This window comes from Taurulus bubalis (assembly GCF_910589615.1).
Source record: "Taurulus bubalis genome assembly, chromosome: 21".
In the NCBI taxonomy this organism is placed as follows: Eukaryota; Metazoa; Chordata; class Actinopteri; order Perciformes; family Cottidae; genus Taurulus; species Taurulus bubalis.
In genome coordinates, this window is record NC_136609.1 from 11,838,034 (window position 1) to 11,859,321 (window position 21,288).

Below are 21,288 nucleotides of genomic sequence, written 5' to 3' on the forward strand. Positions count from 1 at the left end.
ATTTACTTGGTAGTGTAGCTACTTGGTTGTGTAGCTTCTTGGTTGTGTAGTATATTTACTTGGTAGTGTAGCTACTTGGTTGTGTAGCTACTTGGTTGTGTAGTGTATTTACTTGGTTGTGTAGCTACTTGGTTGTGTAGTATATTTACTTGGTAGTGTAGCTACTTGGTTGTGTAGCTACTTGGTTGTGTAGTGTATTTACTTGGTTGTGTAGCTACTTGGTTGTGTAGCTTCTTGGTTGTGTAGTATATTTACTTGGTAGTGTAGCTACTTGGTTGTGTAGCTACTTGGTTGTGTAGTGTATTTACTTGGTTGTGTAGCTACTTGGTTGTGTAGCTTCTTGGTTGTGTAGTATATTTACTTGGTTGTGTAGCTACTTGGTTGTGTAGCTACTTGGTTGTGTAGTATATTTACTTGGTTGTGAAGCTACTTGGTTGTGTAGCTACTTGGTAGTGTAGCTACTTGGTTTTGCAGTTGTGTAGCTACTTAGTTGTGCTGCTACTTGTTGTGTAGCTAATCGGTTGTGCAGCTACTTGGTCGTGTAGCTACTTGGTTTTGCAGTTGTGTAGCTACTTGGTTGTGTAGCTACTTGGTTGTGTAGTATATTTACTTGGTAGTGTAGCTACTTGGTTGTGTAGCTACTTGGTTGTGTAGTGTATTTACTTGGTTGTGTAGCTACTTGGTTGTGTAGTGTAGCTTCTAGGTTGTGTAGCTACTTGGTTGTGTAGTGTAGCAACTTGGTTGTGTAGTATATTTACTTGGTAGTGTAGCTACTTGGTTGTGTAGCTTCTTGGTTGTGTAGTATATTTACTTGGTAGTGTAGCTACTTGGTTGTGTAGCTACTTGGTTGTGTAGTGTATTTACTTGGTTGTGTAGCTACTTGGTTGTGTAGTATATTTACTTGGTAGTGTAGCTACTTGGTTGTGTAGCTACTTGGTTGTGTAGTGTATTTACTTGGTTGTGTAGCTACTTGGTTGTGTAGCTTCTTGGTTGTGTAGTATATTTACTTGGTAGTGTAGCTACTTGGTTGTGTAGCTACTTGGTTGTGTAGTGTATTTACTTGGTTGTGTAGCTACTTGGTTGTGTAGCTTCTTGGTTGTGTAGTATATTTACTTGGTTGTGTAGCTACTTGGTTGTGTAGCTACTTGGTTGTGTAGTATATTTACTTGGTTGTGAAGCTACTTGGTTGTGTAGCTACTTGGTAGTGTAGCTACTTGGTTTTGCAGTTGTGTAGCTACTTAGTTGTGCTGCTACTTGTTGTGTAGCTAATCGGTTGTGCAGCTACTTGGTCGTGTAGCTACTTGGTTGTGCGGCTACTTGTTGTGTAGCTACTTGGTAGTGTAGCTACTTGGTTGTGTAGCTACTTGGTTGTGTAGTATATTTACTTGGTAGTGTAGCTACTTGGTTGTGTAGTGTAGCTTCTAGGTTGTGTAGCTACTTGGTTGTGTAGTGTAGCAACTTGGTTGTGTAGTATATTTACTTGGTAGTGTAGCTACTTGGTTGTGTAGCTACTTGGTAGTGTAGCTACTTGGTTGTGTAGCTACTTGGTAGTGTAGCTACTTGGTTGTGTAGCTACTTGGTTGTGTAGCTACTTGGTAGTGTAGCTACTTGGTTGTGTAGCTTCTTGGTTGTGTAGCTACTTGCTTTGTCAAACTTGGCATTGGCTATTGTTGCCTCTCTTATTGAAACAGCAGTGCTGCATTTGAAGTTGTTTGACCCAGAATACCTCAGAATTTCTGACATTTAAATAAATAGGAATTATTTTTACTACAATGCTTCACTTTTGATTGGATTTTTCTTTTTCTTCGCCCCATTGAAATATTGTTTTACTGCCCCCATCACATTAACTTCTCCTGATGCGATGCTTTCTTCATCCATGAAGGGAGCTGCTTCTTTTCTTTAGGGCTTCTTTCAGAACAGCAGCTCTGAACTGGATTTGGTGGCTCGCTCAAGGACGCTGGATATTCAGCCGCCGCCATTGTGTCCAAGGCCAGACCTCGCTGCTCTTTTCAGGTTCACATGCATCCGTCTTTTTACTCTGACAGAGCTGCCTCTCATTCAGGTGGTCCTGTCTCCCTCCATGTGCCGTAAAGTTTACCCAGACTTTTTCATACGAGCCTTTTCAACGTTTATGCTCAGATATTTTTTTTATTTCATGAAATCCCTTTAATCTTTTTTTAAAATCTAGTTTCTTACATTAAACACATATTTAACAAATATAGAAATGAATCAAATCAGACCCATCAACAAAGCTTATGGCACTGTATAATTAAATCTATCATATTCACAATGCTTGATAACAAAAATCACAAAGCATTATAAAGCATTTATTAAAAAAAGGTATAATATCAAAACAATGACTTGTCACACATATTTGTCATAATTATACATCATAATCTGTTTTATGATGCATTATAATCCGTTATGCATTATAATTGAATTATATGTTAATCTGAGTGTTTTCTTGCTTCAAGTAAAGTGAAATAATCAAATCTGCAATAACACAAAACGTGGCAACATGAATTTTACAAATTGCATTTTAATGCATTGAAAAAATAAACAGACTTATAGTTATAAAACACTATAAAACAGTTGGTGAGTGAACAGAGATTATGAAGTATTATGACACTTCAAGTCGTTATGAAATGCTTCATAATGGGTTGTGATTATTGTTGTAGCATTAAGGATATTTATGAGTGCTTCTATCTACATTCACACAGTTCTACAAGCAGTTTACTATGTTTATAATGCGTTATATTAAAAAGGGGCTGATTAACACGGGAAAAAGTGGAGAGGAAAAAATTAAAAGATGAAAGATGAGAGACAAAGAGAGGAGGAAACATAAGAACGTGTCAGGAGGTATGGATGTGGATTAAAATGGAACGGCCCCGGGCTGCACTCCATTTCTGTCTGGTTAAAGGACAAAGTGAGAGGGGGAAGTTAGTCCGTGTGTGTGTGTGTGTGTGTGTGTGTGTGTGTGTGTGTGTGTGTGTGTGTGTGTGTGTGTGTGTGTGTGTGTGTGTGCAGAGAGAGTACGGCCCCTGTGTCAGTTGATAGAACCCCTGTTATTCTTGAAAGGCTCTTATTGACGGACTTAATGCCCTTATTGGACACGAGACACGTGGCCGACACACTCCCTCAAGTGCATGTGTGTCCGGGCCGATGCTGAGAGTGTGTCCGTCTATAAGCGTGCAGCAATGTGTGTGTGAGCCCCCTGTTTCCGCCCTGTGTGAGGCGGTATTGATTTCCTCACCAGAAGTCTCCTCTCTCCGCTGGTTGAATTATATCATCACAGGGCGTCCGGTCGCTGCCCTCAGGACGCAAAAAAACATGATTTTGATGAATATGAGTTTAAAAGCTTTGATTTTAGTGGCTAATGCAAAGTTTTATGACGCCCGACATTTTGTGACATCTACATTCGTGCCTTTGATTGCATCTTCCTCTCACTGAAGAAAATCATCTTAAACTGGCGAGTAATATTTCAGCGTTTTTCACTGCTTTGGTGTTTGACAATACAATTGTTTTAATGACTTTACCTATTGAGCAACGCGGTATTCATTGAAGAGCTTTGACTGCAACAAAAGATGCCGGTGACCTCAAAACATTATTTTCCCTGAATGGATTAGTTGAAGCAACGAGAAACAGGAAGCTTTGAATAAATCCATTCTCATTTATTTATTTTATTTTTTTAGACTTTTGTTAATTAAATTAAACCAGTTGTTAACGTGCGGCCAAAACGTAAGATGAATTTATCTTTTTTCATATTCAGTCAACACAATATATACTCCGAATTCTGGCTGCCATCTTGTTTTTTGTTATGTTTTACAACCAGAAGGGACACGATAGAGTTCAACCGAACACTGAATAAGATATTTGATAAGATATAGGCGACCATTAAGCGTACATTATGGTCTGTTTGACTCTAAATGACCATAACTTACGAAATGAACATCATGCTGTATTGAAGAAGACTTGAAACTAGAGATTGAGACATAAACTCATGTTTACAATGTTTACTGAGGGAATAAGTAGAGTCATTTATATATACTTCTATACAACCAGAGGAGTCGCCCCCTGGTGGCCAGTAGAGGCATTGCAGGTTTAAGGAACTTCAGCATTGGCTTCACTTTCCAGAACTGGAAGTTGCCGCCTGATTCTCTCAGAACCGCCTTCTGCATGTCACGGACTCTGTGCTATGGGACCAGCATGTAGGGAAATCTTTTTATCTGCTGCAACTAACTAATTGAAAACAGAAAGGGAGGAGATGCATGACAGCCACTAACACACTTGACGCCGGGTGTAAACTCTCCCACTAGGTGGCATGATGAGGCACTAGGATGCTGCTGCTTTCACTAATTATGTGATGTTAAGCCATTTGTCTTTATCACATGCAGTCTCTTCCTCCTCTCCTCACTGCCGTTGGCCTCCTGACTCCCGCGCTTCAGTCTTTTACCTCCACGCCTTTCTCGTTTTGTCTCTGGCTTCTCTCTTCTCCTTTATTTCTTCCTCCCCTTCTCACCTCTTGTCCTTCCCCTTTGTGTGATGAAAAAGTGCAGTCTTGGCATTTCGGTCTCATATCAAATGCTATGCGTAAAGGGAGAGCGAGACAAAGATGCCAGCCAGTGTTGCACACCGAGTGTGTGTGTGTGTGTGTGTGTGTGTGTGTGTTTGCCAGGAGAACATTGCATTGAAGCACCAGTGAACATCTGGCCCATTTGCCAATGGTTGGTTGGGGAAGTTCCTCAGGATATAACACTTGAAAATGTCTTGGCATGTTCTCGACAACAGCAGTGCAGTTTGTGTGTGTGTGTGTGTGTGTGTGTGTGTGTGTGTGTGTGTGTGTGTGTGTGTGTGTGTGTGTGTGTGTGTGACGACTGTATTAAATATGTGTGTGAACGTGCACTGGTAAGTGATTATATTTGTGATGCGTGTCTGTGAGGGATGATTGTATTAAATGTGTGAGAAAACTATCATGTGTGAGTGAGTTTAAGGTGATTGTATTCTGTGTGTGTGTGTGTGTGTGTGTGTGTGTGTGTGTGTGTGTGTGTGTGTGTGTGTGTGGTGAGTGTACAGTACTTGTGTGTTTGTGTTGGGAGCTTTTACTCTCCACCATTAGCTCCAAACCCTTTTTTTGAGCAGGCGGCTGATTCTTCCCTTGATCACTATTTAGACTTCCACTCGCCATCTCTCCTTTGTTTTATCTCTCCGTTTATACCTTCTGCTAGCTCGTTATTCCTCTTTCTCTGGAATGATTTAATTTTCTTTGCTGGTTCCTGACGGTGCTACTTTCGGTTCAACCAGAGGCCAGTAGAAGTTCAAAACTTTTACCTTGTTTTCCTGCAGACCTCCAAAAGCCCCTTTTCCTTTTGTTCTCCTCTCTTCTTGTGCAGTTCCGTCTCTCCTCTGCGACCCCGATCACCTCCTGCGCTCTGATAGGCCACGCGTGCTCGCTCCTGCACGCACGCCGGTGGCACATGTGTCGGTGGTGTCGGCGCGGGCCGTAAAGGAGGCGGCGGGCCTCATCGGAGACGGCGGCGGCGGCGGGCGGCGGGCGGCGGGCGGCGGGCCGGGGAAGATGCGGCGGGTTGTTAAAAGTGTTGTTAAGAGAGCGGCTGGCAGCTGTTCCTGACAGGTTGGGGATGGAAGGACAGATGGTGTTTGATTAGCGAACAGACCGCTGATGGAAGGAGGGATGGAGGGAGGAGGAAATTGATATCAGTTAGGAGGCAGGAGAAAAGATGGAAGGATGGATTCAACTTAAGGATGGAGGGAGAGATGGATAAATGCATTAGAAATAGGAGAAATGCTGTGACTCAATGGATGGAGAACAGATGCTAACTCTATGACACATAGAAGTGTTTTTTTTTCATAAATCAGAGATTGATGGAAGGATAGATTGTTCTACCGGCTGAACAATGAAGGATGTTCTGTGCAAGAGAAGGAATAGTGGAACGGGAGCGTGACCTGATGGAGAGGCGCTGCGAGAAGGAAGGGAAAGCGCTGTCGGGGCAGCTGCTCCAAACAACAATTAGCTTCATCCACCTGGGTGCCATCTTAAAGAACCGATGCAAATAAACCTGCAGCGCCGGCTGATTAAAGTCTGTTTCAACAAGCTAACAGTGATCGTTGCAGCCGGCGATGGTCCGATTCAATCAGTCGTTTATTCGAGTGATGCTTTCAAAGTTGATGCGTTAGAATGAGAGATAATTAGAGCGGAGTTCACCTCAAGAGGTCAGCCTGAGGTCAGACGTTCTGCTGACACAGCTGGAAAACACAATGAAAACATATCGAGTAGCGACGAGAGACTATGAATCTGCTACTGTGCAGGAAGTCTAGGCAAAGAAATACACTTTTCAACTGCCTTACCTTGATTTACAGTTATTTATAAAGATACGCAAAGATTGCCTGATGAACATCTTGGAGCTGATGTTGTTCTTCATGCTTAAAATTCATTTTCAAAGTGACAGCAGACGATGGATTAATCCAGATGTTTCTGTAGAATAGAATAGAAAAATAGATGATCAAGTTAATCAAAAAGCTTGTTTTGAACTCTCAATAAAGGCAAAAGAGAAGATTTGACTCAATCAAGAGTTTCTATTCATCAACTCATCGAATCATCAACACAAAAGTTCTCTTAACAACACAAAATAATTGTGTAATAATCATTTTTTTATTTCCCTAAAGTGAGTCATTTTGGATCTACATTTTTAACATTATTTATTGATGATCAAGCAGAATATCTGCCTGTGTTTTCTTCTTCATTCCTTCACAAACTCATAATGTATTATGATGTTATTGCACAAGGCGCGGCCCATCTGCATCAACATAACGTACGTTTGTCGGGCTTTTAGTGCGTCTTACGCACAGCAATACAGAAAAAGACATAAACAGCATGAAAACAAGTCGCAGGAATTATTCTGCAAACCAATAAGCCGAGTTATATTTAAAAAATGCAGTCTTTGGTAACGAGGCAGCAATTACACCAGTGAAGTCGGGCTGTTTTGTGATTATTGCCGTTGTTGTATCTACAGACATAAAGTTGTGCCTCATCCTGGGCCATCGCATCATCCACCAATATGGATGTAAACACACACACACACACACACACACACACACACACACACACACACACACACACACACACACACACACACCGCCGTCCAATTCAGCAGCAGTTAACACGGAGAAGACAGTTACAGCTATCAGGGTTATGTCGAGGAGAGATTTCCTTGTAATAAACTCTCTCCCTACTCCATAATAATAGCGGCCATTACCCAAGATGTATCACTGTCAATGAGTGTGTGTGTGTCTGCGTGTGTGTGTGTGTGTGTGTATGACGACGACGACGTGGTGATTGAGAAGGAAACAATCAGCAGGCCAACACAAACACAGCTGTTTTATTGTTGCACTGCTCAGATGTGCTTTCACAGGCAGACGGCGTGCATGTGTGTGTGTGTGTGTGTGTGTGTGTGTGTGTGTGTGTGTGTGTGTGTGTGTGTGTGTGTGTGTGTGTGTCATATAGAGCAAAGTGTGACCCCACCTCCTGTTCAGCCCCCCTGTTCTAATGAAAGCGTTGGCAGTGAGCTGCTGCACTAGATGATCATGATTCTGCCTTTTGTTTTCCTCACAGCACTTAGAGACAAACTTTATCGACCGGCGGTTGACGTTTGATTGTTGTTCTCCACCTGCGCTGTGAGACCTCCTGGTCACTTAAAGGGACAGTACACCGATAGCATCTCACCTGGTGTCCGACCTGATGTCACACCTGGTGTCCGACTTGCTCGATAACAATTTAAAAACCTCTCGGTGTGTCGGAGCTCCTGATTCCTCGTTTTGGTTTTAGTGGGATGATTTGCTTCCATGAAACGCACAATTTCAAGTGGTGCTTTTGTGTGATTCGTTGAGTTTTAGAAATCAAATAATCGATCAGTCAACAAAATCGACTCTTTTTTTATGAGTAACTTCCTTTATTTTTGTAAACTGGATTATTATTATTACAGGAGCTCTGACTTTACAGTTAATTGTGCTTTAATCTTCCATTATTACACATAAATGCCACTGTTGCGATTGTACACACACACACACACACACACACACACACACACACACACACACACACACACACACACAGATCTTCTACACACACTGCTGTCATCTCCTGTATGAGAGAGGAGGAGAGGAGACACATTGAGTGCTGGCACTTTATCTCATGCTGGTGATGCTGGTTGGCATTGTGTGATGCCAGTTAGCGTTGGGCGCCAACACACAGAGGGCATGGTGTGTGTGTGTGTGTGTGTGTGTGTGTGCTAGGGAGGTAAGTGGTGTGAGAGGAGGACAGAAATAAAACCTACGAGAAAGGAGGCAAGGAGGAGAGGAAACAAGGGGAGGATGAGCAGAGGACATGTAGAGGAGGGAGAAGGATGGAAGGGCAACGAGGGCAGACGGGCCTTGTCCCTGTGCCTTTATGTGTGTGTGTGTGTGTGTGTGTGTGTGTGTGTGTGTGTGTGTGTGTGTGTGTGTGCGAGTGTGGGTCTGCACCTATGTCTTTTTGTGTGTGTGTCTGTCCCTGCGTCTTTGTACTGGCTAATCTAGGCGTCAGCAGCTTTTTGAGGCTTTTGTGCTGACAATAATCACACAGCGCTCCTCTTTTCAATTCATCAGCAACAACAAGGGATCACATGTCCCCTATACACAACCGGAGAGAGAGGGGGACGGGGCGAGCGAGGTGAAGTGGCCATCACGTTGCCTGGTTACCGCTCGGGTCGGAGGCGACTCTGCAGGTCGACGGCCTCCACACCTCCTCACCTCCTCACCTCCTCACCTCCTCACCTCCTCACCTCACACACCAGAGAAGCACAACCGCACACTTTTCTTTAAATGTTTTTTATTTTTATTTTTTCAAAGAATAATTTATTTCATGTTGCAGTGTGATGGGTAAACGATAAGTAAAACCACTGGTCAAATCTGTAGCAAGCATTAATAATCATCATCATCAGAATAACATTAATAGGAATAATTATTTCAATTATAAATAATAACAATATCAGAGTCATTGTTACATCTATACAAGCTACAAATATCAGCATTTTGTCCTATGTCTTTTTTTCTGCTGTTAAAACCTTAAACACTTCACACGGGACCCGGTGCAGCTGCTCCCCTCGGCCCCAGAGCAAACACACACATGTGCTTCAGAATGAAAATATGACATTTTGGCGTCTCTGAATTCACAAATTCCATTTTCAGAACGTCGGACAGTCGCCCGTGTTTAGAGAAGCGTTCACATCCTCGGTGCGAGAGTCTGAGTCCAGCCGTAAAAACATAAAAGATGCATCGTGGAGAATTATTATTGCGTTTGCATCATGTGGGAATTTAGAGCGAGGGATCTACGGAGAACTGGGAACTGGTTCCTATTATAAACAACACAGTCAACACATTGATGAGAATGTGACTTTTAGATTCAATATTATAAGAAACAGAATGATGGTCCAAAAGTAGTTGTATAAAAAAAATGCCAAACTCGTTACAGGTCATAAATGCTGTGTGTGTATATTGAAAATATGGTCGCACCAGATATTAGTTTATCGCTGATTTCTGTTTCTGAAATGAAGAAGCGGAGTCGCTGTTATGTAGTTTCTTGTTGACTGGCAGCATCTAGATCTGAGAGATTTATTAAAATAAAATGCATGTTTTTTAGTTTTTTGTGTCTTCGATGCTCTGGGTGCCTGAACGCAACATGAGCCGAGAGGGGCGGGTGGGACAGGGAGAGCCACACGGTCAAAACAAACACCCAGTAAGTCTCAGTACAGTATGAAGAGGGAGGAGTCAAACCAGGAAGAGGGAGGAGTCAAAAGAGGAGGGGACAAAAGAAGGGAAATAAACAACAACTAAGTTTATTCATGTCCAGCTGGTCTGGGATCAGGTGAGGAGTTGGGAATGCTACTGTGCTTTCCTATTCAAAGAGGTGTGTGTGTGTGTGTGTGTGTGTGTGTGTGTGTGTGTGTGTATCTATGCGAGTGACTGAGGGTTCGTAGAAGAGTGAGCTTATACAAAGGAGAAAAAAATACAGAAACATCACCTTTTTTTTTTCTTCAAAAATGTCCATGTAACTTAAAAACATCCACAATAAAAAGATTTTTTTTTAATATATTATCATCTTTATTCTTAGTTCGAGGAAGTGAATCCGGCGTCTTCGTTTCCCTCCAGAGAAGGATGAAGAGGTGGAGGAGGAAGAGGAGGAGCTTTTCAGTCCATTCCCAGCGCTTCTGCTTTCTTCTATAAAAGTCTGCGCCGCCCCCTCAGTCGTGGAGGAGCTCTTGTAGGCAGTTTGGGGACTTGAACACATCGGGAACCTCGCTGTCCAGCTTGCAGATCACCTTGTAGATGGCCTTCTTCCAGGACGGGTCGGCGTCCTTCCCCGCCACGATGGCGTTGAAGAACTCGCGGAGCGTCACCTGGGAAACCTCCAGAAACCGTTCAGGAACCTGAGGGCCAAAGAAAGGGAAAGGAGGGGAAGAGGAAGCCGTGAGTGAGCAGCTCGCTTTGATCGCCTCCACTGACGAGGAACTCGGCTTCCTCTTGCTGTTACTTCCTGTCCGAGTGATTGGAGAGCATCTCACTCCTAAAGCATGCTCAGTAATCTGCAGCTATTCTGGGACGACACACACACGAGTACACAACACAACACAGCACTAAGTACACACACTTTTTATACGCAGACATATTCTGTCTGGAGCTGCCGCCTCATTGCTCGTTTTGACTTGGTTCTAAGTTTCTTTTAGTCACGTTTAAATGCCTTTCCATGCTGAACTTATTTCAAAGACACTTCTGATCACATAGGTGAGATTTTGAAGTGTTGATTCTTTGTGAAGAAACTCAGTTGTGTGTAAAATCCCAATTTAAATCCATAAATATTGACGGGTTGCTTCTAGAAAAGTGATTCTGTGACTGAAACCGAGCAAGACTTTGGTTACGTGTGTTTCAGGTGTCCCTGCTGCAGATTACTATTCCTGTACCAACTTCTTCCTCAGCTGTCAACTTCCCCTACATTTACTTCCCCTTTCTTAAAAAGCCCCAGTGTGTGTGTGTGTGTGTGTGTGTGTGTGTGTGTGTGTGTGTGTGTGTGTCAAGAGTTCCTTGCACACGCAGGCTCACACATGTATTGACATATGACACACTCAGTCCTTGACAATGGCAGGTGAACAGTTGTCTGCGATCTGTCACTGTGTGTGTGTGTGTGTGTGTGTGTGTGTGTGTGTGTGTGTGTGTGTGTGTGTGTGTGTGTGTGAGTGGGGGGTGGCAGAGTTTAAACAAGAACGAAGGGATTGCAGAGATCCAATTGTTCTTTCCACATGCAGGCATAAATATACTGTCATCACAAGGCTTTGTGAGTGTGTGTGTGTATGAGTGTGTGTGTGTGTGTGTGTTTTAATGCTGTGTGTTTGACAGCTGAACAATGGCACACACACATTTTTCATTCTTTTTTCTGCCCTTTCTCCCGGGGGCAAGATCATACAAAGACACGAAACAACCTCTCTCTCTCTTTTTCTTCTTCTTTGTCTTTTTTTCTTGCATGCAGATGCACACACACACACACACACACACACACACACACACACACACACACACACACACACACACACACACACACACACACACACACACACACACACACACACACACACACACACACACACACACACACACACACACACACAGGCACACACAGGAGGCTGACTCTTCCAGACGAGGTGCATGCTCCTATAAACCCCAACAAACTCTCTCTCTCTATCTCTCTCTCACACACACACACACACACACACACACACACACACACACACACACACACCTAGAGGACGACAGAGTGCCGTCTGGGTCTAACCCCGTCACGCATGGCAGGACAAGCCAAGGTTAGCCGCCACCAGAACGGATGAATCACCCCACACACACACACACACACACACACACACACACACACACACACCCTAAATGATTCCCTGGACTCTCATATACTCTGTCTCCCCTCACCTACCCTCTCTTTCTTTTTAGCCGGCCCCTTGAGACCACAGTTATTTCAATGAGGCCCTCTGTCACTGTCTTGCTATAGACACTACTGTACACACACACACACACACACACACACACACACACACACACACACACACACACACACACACACACACACACACACACACACACACACACACACACACACACACACACACACCAAAGATTCAACGTTACAGGAGATACATGGTAGGTTTTACACTGTCAGGTTGGAAACATGCCAGATCATCTGCACCGCTTCATGTGGAGGAGAGACGACACCGGAGAGCTTCTACCTGGCTTCAGGTACGGGAGCTTCTACCTGGCTTCAGGTACGGGAGCTTCTACCTGGCTTCAGGTACGGGAGCTTCTACCTGGCTTCAGGTACGGGAGCTTCTACCTGGCTTCAAGTACGGGAGCTTCTACCTGGCTTCAGGTACGGGAGCTTCTACCTGGCTTCAAGTACGGGAGCTTCTACCTGGCTTCAAGTACGGGAGCTTCTACCTGGCTTCAGGTACGAGAGCTTCTACCTGGCTTCAGGTACGGGAGCTTCTACCTGGCTTCAGGTACGGGAGCTTCTACCTGGCTTCAGGTACGGGAGCTTCTACCTGGCTTCAGGTACGGGAGCTTCTACCTGGCTTCAGGTACGGGAGCTTCTACCTGGCTTCAGGTACGAGAGCTTCTACCTGGCTTCAGGTACGGGAGCTTCTACCTGGCTTCAGGTACGGGAGCTTCTACCTGGCTTCAGGTACAGGAGCTTCTACCTGGCTTCAGGTACGGGAGCTTCTACCTGGCTTCAGGTACGGGAGCTTCTACCTGGCTTCAGGTACGGGAGCTTCTACCTGGCTTCAGGTACAGGAGCTTCTACCTGGCTTCAGGTACGGGAGGTTGGAGGTGAACCACCGTAAGTGAGATGAACGTTTTCAACAAACAGGACCAGCGCCGTAACATTTGAAAGCTTTTTAGTTTTACCTCTGGACAAAAATCCAGAGAGCCCCAAAGTCAAGCGTCTGTTTTTTTAATAGTTTAATAATTTTCCCACTGGGAGGAATAAAAGTAGAACCTGTGTTTGATCTTGAAGATGAATGTGTCTTTGAGGCGTCCTCTCCCTCCTGAATTACACCCTCCATCCTTTAGTTGTTCACATTCATCTTAAAGGAATACTCACCCCATAAAAGGATCATTTCCTTCGCAATTACTCACTTCCTGTTACCTTGAATTCTGGAAAAAGACTTTATATTTTTCTTATTTTTTTCTAATGCCTCAACGGTCAATGAAGAATAAAAAAAGTAGAAATAGTAATCAAACCTCATGCTTATTAATCCCAATAAACGTGTTCATTTGTCTTCTTGCTCACTACTTCCCAACATGCATCTTGGCTAAAACCTGGCTATTTAAAACTCCATCTACTTTAAATTACACTTCTTTAGCCGACGCTTTTATCCAACGCTTCTTCCAATAAGTGCATTCAGCCGTGAGGACAAACTCAGAACAACAAGAATCAAGAAAGTACAATTTCCTCAAGAAAGGAAAATACAAAGTGCTGTAAGTAAGTGCCGTTTAAGTGCTGCTAAAGTGCTCTTCTTATTTCTTTCAAGGTGGAGATGAGCTTTTACTTTACTTCAATTGATCCAGACGTTCCTCCTTTCTTTCATTCTGCTCACGAGGAGGCACCAGAGGAAACGCCAACTTTCTTCAAGGATTCAGGAGACTAATAACTGATACACAAATGATCATTTTGGGAGTAAAATAAAGAAAGAAATACAAATCCGCTCTGTTTAACGTCTTCCCAGAACCCATCTTTCTCCACACTTCATATGTGTAGTCTCTAATTGAAGTCCTGGTGCATCAGTGAAACACCAACATCTCAGCTGGAGCTACACAACCTGGTTCTCTTGCTTTATCCTCAACGTCAGCGCTGAGCGGCGTGCAGGACGAGGAGAGGAAACCAGAGAGAAGGGAGGACATTGTGTGTCCGGTCGGGTATCAGCTCCACCGGACAAAGACACAAACACACACACACACACATACAGACACACACTTGGGTCCAGATGCCCAGATTTGTCTGGCTATCGTAAATCAGTCCAATAAAGAGATCTAAATTAGGCCATCATCAATACAGATGGGCCTGTTTCCCCCGCGTGTGTGTGTGTGTGTGTGTGTGTGTGTGTGTGTGTGTGTGTGTGTGTGTGTGTGTGTGTCATTTACTCCTGGCTTGGATCTTGATATGGTGTGTAGTTGCCAGGAGAGAGAGAGCGAGCGAGGAATGGGGAAAGTGTGGAAAAGGGAAAGCAAGATAAAGAGGAAGAAAGACACTTGGTTCCCAGTAAACATAATTCGCATGATTGCTCCGGTTTGGTGGGTAAATATTGGATGAAGGAAGGCTCAATTACTTTCTCTTCACACACACACACACACAGACACAGACACACACACACACACACACACACACACACACACACACACAGAAGGACAAGAGCCTGTAAATCTCTACATCGCTGCCCAACAAAGAGGCCTACTGGGACGCCCTCCTTCCCTCCTTCCCTCCCTCCCTCCCTCCCTCCCTCCCTCCTCATCCTCGTCTCCCTCCTTCCTCTCATCCTCACTCGCTCCCTTCATCATCGTCTTCCTCGTTGGCTCCTCTCTCCCTCATCTCTTCTTGGAAAGGTAGTCGAGTGAGAAATCACAAAACGTACTTTCAGATATTTGAGAAGTTCCCAGAAGCGTTTAAAGAAATGTCACCGGCAGTAATCTTCTCCTGCTCGTCTTCAACCGTTTGAGTGAACGGTGAAAACACAGAAGAGCGCCACCTGCAGCCAGAAGGCAGCCAGAGACGAGCACTTAGCAACAGTGACGTCCGCTTTGCTAATTCAGTCGTTTCTGAGCGTCAGACCAGGAGCACAAAGGGCAGTGTTGCACTAAAACTTATTTTTAGAGCACAGGAGAGCCCTTTCTAAGTAGGTTATTCTTTATGAATACACTGTCCTATTTTAACGCGGCCGAAATAGAATAAAACTTAACGCAGACTTAAGTTACACGCGGAACATCATCACATCCAGGAAATACGTCTCGTGGAGAGTCAGCGACGCTGCTCAGTTACTGTATTAGTGTTTGAATATACGTGTCAAAAGCCGGCCGTTTTCTTTCTTATTTTAAGGAAATGATGATTTTGGGACTCTTGGTGGAATGGAGACGTGTTTCCCATGTGAGGGAACCAGAGCCACTGATTAATGTTGGCAGTCAATAATATTTGTTGTGTTTAAAGTCAGACTTCTTTTCTTCCTTTGCACCCTTAAAACGTCTTTCCTCACCTCTTCTTCGCCTTCCCCTCTTCTCTATCAACAGCTCACCTTCCTCTCTTCTCATTGACCCTCTCCCTCCTCCCCTTCTTTCCTCCTCACTTCCTCCCCTCCTCTCCTTGTCTCCTTAAGGATTACTGCTTTTCTTTTTTTCTGCACACGGGAGACGGATGGAGACGCCTGGCGGTGTGACTTTCTCCACCTCTCCCTCCGTCTCTCCACCTGCTTTTGCACTCTGTTTCCTTTCCATCCTCACACACACACACACACACACACACACACACACACACACACACACACACACACACACACACACACACACACACACACACACCAGGCTCTTAAGAAGGCCCTGTACAAACACCATATGTTTGATTCTCAAGGTGTACAAACAGAAGGAGGCTGTGTGTGTGTGTGTGTGTGTGTGTGTGTGTTTTGTTCCTTCTCTTCTCTTTCTACCTCCCTCCATTAACATCGGAGACGTTGACAATATTTACTCAAGTGTGTGTGCACTGGTTCACTGTGTTGTTAACTGTTCAGGTTATTTAATCATTGATCATTTTCAAATCATCTCACATGTTGCCACACATCCCCTCCTTGGCCTTGAGGTCCACTTCGCTGTTGGTCAGCCGTATCTTTCTTTCATCGAGGCAACGGCTCCTTCTGCGGACGGCGCCTGTGAGTGTGTGAGTGTGTGTGTGTGTGTGTGTGTGTGTGTGTGTGGGGACGGACGGGTCATTTTTGTGCCAACACACAAGCATCTGCTTCCTTTTTCCTCTTCGCTCTCACTCTGCCTCTCTTTCCCTATCAGGTCTGGCTTTCGTCACACACACACACACACACACACACACACACACACACACACACACACACACACACACAGAGGAAAATATGACGAAAACACGCACACACACACACACTTCTAGAGTAGAGTTCTCCTTCATACTTTGGTACCTTTATGTCATTATTGTTTTCTATTTTGTGGATGAAGACGTGATTGTTTGAGCTCAGGTACTGAACACCTTTTCCATCTCCATCTGCATTCTGATCTGATTTTAATCTTCATGTACCTGGGGAAAGGAGGCGGAGCTTGTTCCTGCTTTTCTGGTTAGGTCACGCTCACACCGATTCATACATTAAAAGGACACTCATTAATTTGTTTCCAAAACATTGGTGTTTTGGTTTGAAACTCCAGATACACACACACACACACACACACACACACACACACACACACACACACACACACACTCCTGCCTGCATGTGTGTGTGTTGTCCTCTGTCTATCTCAGGGCTCCTGGAGCATCAGCTTCTGTTTCCTCTCCTGCTTCCACACACAGTGGAGTGACAGACTTTGTGAGTGGAAGATAGCCGGAGACTCAAGAGGACTTGACTCGACTTTAGTCGTTTAAGCAAATGAAAGAAGTCGCTCTCAGCTTTGCAAAAGAAAATGTTCAAATGCGACATCGTCTTGTCATCGTCTGCACTTGACCTCAGGCCTTCGACACTTGACCTTGACTTTCCTCAAAGCGGTTAAATACAACGTTGTTTTCAGGAAAGGGGGCGGGGCTTCACGTCTGTTCCTCTACGTTCCTGCTGCACATGAATATCAGAGTCTCTGACACAGTCACAGTAATATTTTAGAGGCATAGTTCCTGCCATCATGGCCTCAGGACCGCACATCCTTTGTGTGCAGCCGGAGGTCCGAGTGGAGCCTGGAGGTTCCTCCAGGACATCGGCAATACGTTTCCTTTCTCAGCTGCTCTTTTGTCAATCAGCCACTGATCTCACTGTCACCAGGACAATGGCAATAAAGTTTCTCTTTGTTCCGACTGCATGTGACTGAGAGGAAGGGTCTGCGTCCTGAGATTGCGTCTGTGTGTGTGTGTGTGTGTGTGTGTGTGTTCTCACTATCTCATGAGCGCGTGTTTCTCCTTCTTCTTCTTCGTGTGTGTGTGTGTGTGTGTGTGTGTGTGTGTGTGTGTGTGTGTGTGTGTGTGTGTGTGTGTCTTCGTATCGCCGCACACTGCAGTTTGTGTGTGTCCGTTCATACACGTGCTTTGCTTCCTTGGATTGGTGTGTGTGTGTGTGTGTGTGTGTGTGTGTGTGTGTGTGTGTGTGTGTGCAAGTGTGTGTCACCCATAGAGGACAATAGCCCGGGTCATCTGACTGAGGCTGCAGACCACTAGTATCACATGACGGAGGCTGAAGGCCACGTCTTTGTTACCAGGCCTATTGTTAAAGCTAAGGAGACAGCTGGGGCAGGGGAAGGGAATCACTGCATGCACACATACACACACACACATTTACACACACACACGTACACACACATACAGGAAGACCAAGGCACACACACAAACACACACACATACATACGCCGCCCCCTCGTGACTCCAATCAGGCTCAGTGACAAAGATGATGCCTTCTTCTTCTCAACTGGAATACTAAGACACACACACACACACACACACGCACACACACAAACACACACACACACATTGCAAGCAGATAGCTATAATTATAGTGACAGAAACTGGCAGGTGGCATTGTCTGCTCTCTGTCAGGCACAGAGGCAGACTTAGTTACTCGGTGCTCATACTTGTTTAAATGTTCACATAGATTATGGGTTTATTTTGTATCTGTGTGTGTGTGCGCGTGGTTAACCTTGTTTTCTAAAAATGTATGTTCATACTTTTATGGTTGGGCCATTCAGTGAGGGAAAGGTCGACGTCTTTGAGAAACATAATGCCGCCGGGAACAATTCAGCTTTCCTTAATCTTGACCAAGTGCGCGGGCGGCGGACATGTTGTCGTCCTCCAGGGTCAAGAGGTGGCGCTTTGTATGCCAAGAAAAGTTTGGTAAACACACAAATTAAAGGAGCTTTTGTGGGATTGCCAGCATGACCTCCTCGCATTCATTTGGCAAAGCAACGTGAAGCAGCGGACAAGGTTGCATCTCGCTGCGGTCAATAGATTTATTCTACTGCACAATTATTGTCTGTTTGTTTATAGGAACCCCTTAATTCCCTTGAGACACTTATTTGTATTTTAACTTTGAAGAGAAAGTCCTCTTGTCCCGTGATGGTGCCCTCGTTTAATATTTTTTCACGGGGGGGGGCATTACATTCTTGGCATGGAAATAGTCAAATTAAAGATATTAAAAGCTGGTTGTGAAACACTTGAAAAAGCACATGAACCCTGGTGTGTAAAATGTGGTAATTGCCCAAAGCTCTGCGCTCAGAATGAGGGAGAGATCAGAGTTGGAGAAAGAGGGAGGAGAGAACAGGTGTAGTCTTTGAAATGTGTGTGTGTGTGTGTGTGTGTGTGTGTGGGTGTGTGTGTGTGCCTGCGTGTGTGTGTGTGCGTGTGTGTGTGTGCCTTCTGGGTAGGTTACAAATAGAAGAATAAAAAAGGTGAGGACAACAGAAAGACGGATGAGACGCGAGGAGAGGAAACTTGAGGCTAATGGATGCAGACAGACGGAGCTTTCATATTTTGCTGCGTGTTGATTGATTAATATGAAATGATGAAAAACAGCCCGTCAGACACTTTTATTTATTTATTTAAAGCAGCGGGGCATTCTCTGTGCCGACGCGAGAATCTGACAGGAAGCCCACTTTGAGAATCGATTACTGAGAGTCGAACTCTGCCCTTTTTTTCAATGGACTCGTATGAAGAGGAAACGATGAGTGAACAGATGAATAAAGAGAGACAAAGACTCTCAAACGGCGGAGAAAGACATGAGAAGTTTAGCCTTTCATAAAGTGCACAGCTTATGAAACCAGATAGCCCTGAAATGTGAGTGTGTGACCACTATGTGGCCTCCAGGTGTGTGTGTGTGTGTGTGTGTGTGTGTGTGTGTGTGTGTGTGTCATTCAAAGTCAAAGGGCAGATTTTGGTAGCAGCCACACCCACCCTTCAAGGGAGGGTGTCTCTGCTCTTTCAGACGAACACAAATGAGTATGTGTTTGTATGTGTGTGTGTGTGTGTGTGTGTGAGGACATATGTGTGTGTGTGTGTGTGTGTGAGGCGCAGCTGTGCCGTCGTTTGGTGCTGACAGAGCCAGCGAGGCTCCTTGAACTGGAAAGATGAGAACGTCCTCTAGAAGGCTTCATAAAAACGTCTCATTGTCCCTCTTCAGCCGACACACACACACACACACACACACACACACACACACACACAAGGTAAGAGACTATGCCCAATGCTGCTGGCAGACGCGTCACTCTCGATACAACAAGAGGAAGCGCTGCTCTTCCTCTTGGCAGGAGGCAGACGCTGACATCTTTCCCCGAATGTCCTGGCAAAGAAAACCTCTCTGTTTCTTTTTGTTTTCTCTCCCTGTCTTTTTTTGTTTTGAAGATGAGACTATTCCCCGTTTCCTTTCCCATTCTCCAGCCTCCTTCCTTTCTTTGCCTTCCTCATTAGTTTGTGGGCAGAGCTGCAATTAGGACAAAATAGTTTCAGAGGCGGGGGATGGGAGGAGGAAGAGGAGGAGAGAGTAAGGATGGAGAGAGAGAGAGAGAGAGGTAAACAAGAAAGAAGAGTTGTGGCTGGAGAGGAGAGGAGGAGGTAATTAATGAAGCTGCTATAATTACTGGGGCCTGTTTATGCCAACTCTGGACGACAGCACACACACACACACACACACACACACACACACACACACACACACACACACACACACACACACACACACACTCACCTTTCCACGGCAGTAATCTGCAGCGACTGTTTAAAATGCTGGCCATGCACGTCGACTAATGACAGCTTTTATTTCAACCGATCAAACCGAACAACACTTTCTTATTTCACCATGTTGACAAAGATGAATGTTTTTAACCAGAAAAACATACAAAATGCTAATTAGTTAACCTGCAAGGCCTTCTTCTGGCAGGTAATTTGACAAAGGGCAGATTTTTATGGAAGGAATAAAAGCTGTTGGGGCATAAAGATGAGAGGGTGATGAGACAGATGTGGAAAAAAATGATGAAAGAGAGTTTTTGGAGACAAGAGTTGGAAGTCAGGGGAGTTATTATGGAACGAAGGACGAAGGGAAAGAAAGGAGAAGAAAAGACAGCAGGGGACAGAGAGGAAGGAGAGGACAAAGCTAAATGAGAGAGGGATTAAAGAAGAAGAGGATAAGGAGACGAGGTGACAGAGAGAACAATCGACAGAGGACAGATTCAGCAGGAAGGGTGGAAGGAAGGAAAGGGAGCAAGGAAAGAGGAAAGAGCAAAAAGAGGAGGAAGGAGGGGAGGAGTTGAGGTGGGTGTGATGGGGGACAAACCAAGGTGGAACCCTGATGATGCTAAATTTGGCAAAAGGAGAAGACTTCTGCGCGTGTGTGTGTGTGTGTGTGTGTGTGTGTGTGTGTGTGTGTGTGTGTGTGTGTGTGTGTGTGTGTCGGGAGACTTGCTGAATCGGCCGCGGTTCCAGTTTCACGCCTCTGAGTTTGACAGAGAGAGAGAGAGAGAGAGAGAGAGAGAGAAGGTCCCTTGCCGGTAATGTTCCCTCAGGGCGGTGAAAGGATGGAGGGATGGAAGGAGGGAGGTGAAGGGACAGAAGGAGGCAGGAAAGGGAACAGAGTACGGGAAGAAAACGTATACCTCTCTTTGCAAACACACCACCATTTTATAGGACAAAGGAGGCACATGTTCTCTTCCTGAAGTCCTCATCAGCATCCTTCATGTTCCAGCTGCGCCTGAACTACAGTCTGTAGTTCTCTCTCTCTTTTAAATGCATCTGATGTGGAACCAGCGCTACATTTGGGCGCCTTGAAGACCTGGGAGTACGGTCGGGTTTCATATCAAAGAAGTGAAACTACTGGACGCCAGTCGGGAGGGAAATATATAGTATAGTATAATATATATATATATATATATATAGTAAAGTACACGCAGAGCCAAAGTCACGCTTCTCAAACTCCTGACTTATACGTGAACCTT

General features: G+C 44.7%; 1 protein-coding gene across 1 annotated transcript in view; it reads right to left on the reverse strand.

Annotated features, from left to right (window-relative positions):
• Positions 1 to 10,295: 10,295 nt before the first annotated feature.
• LOC306753013 (prospero homeobox protein 1-like) overlaps positions 10,296 to 21,288 on the reverse strand; it is a gene marked incomplete at both ends in the record, with an annotated part of 27,157 nt that continues 16,164 nt past the window's right edge. The window contains one exon of the mRNA XM_079236845.1: positions 10,296 to 10,481. Within this exon, the coding sequence (XP_079092971.1) occupies positions 10,296 to 10,481 (186 nt within the window). The remainder of the gene's footprint in view (positions 10,482 to 21,288) is intronic.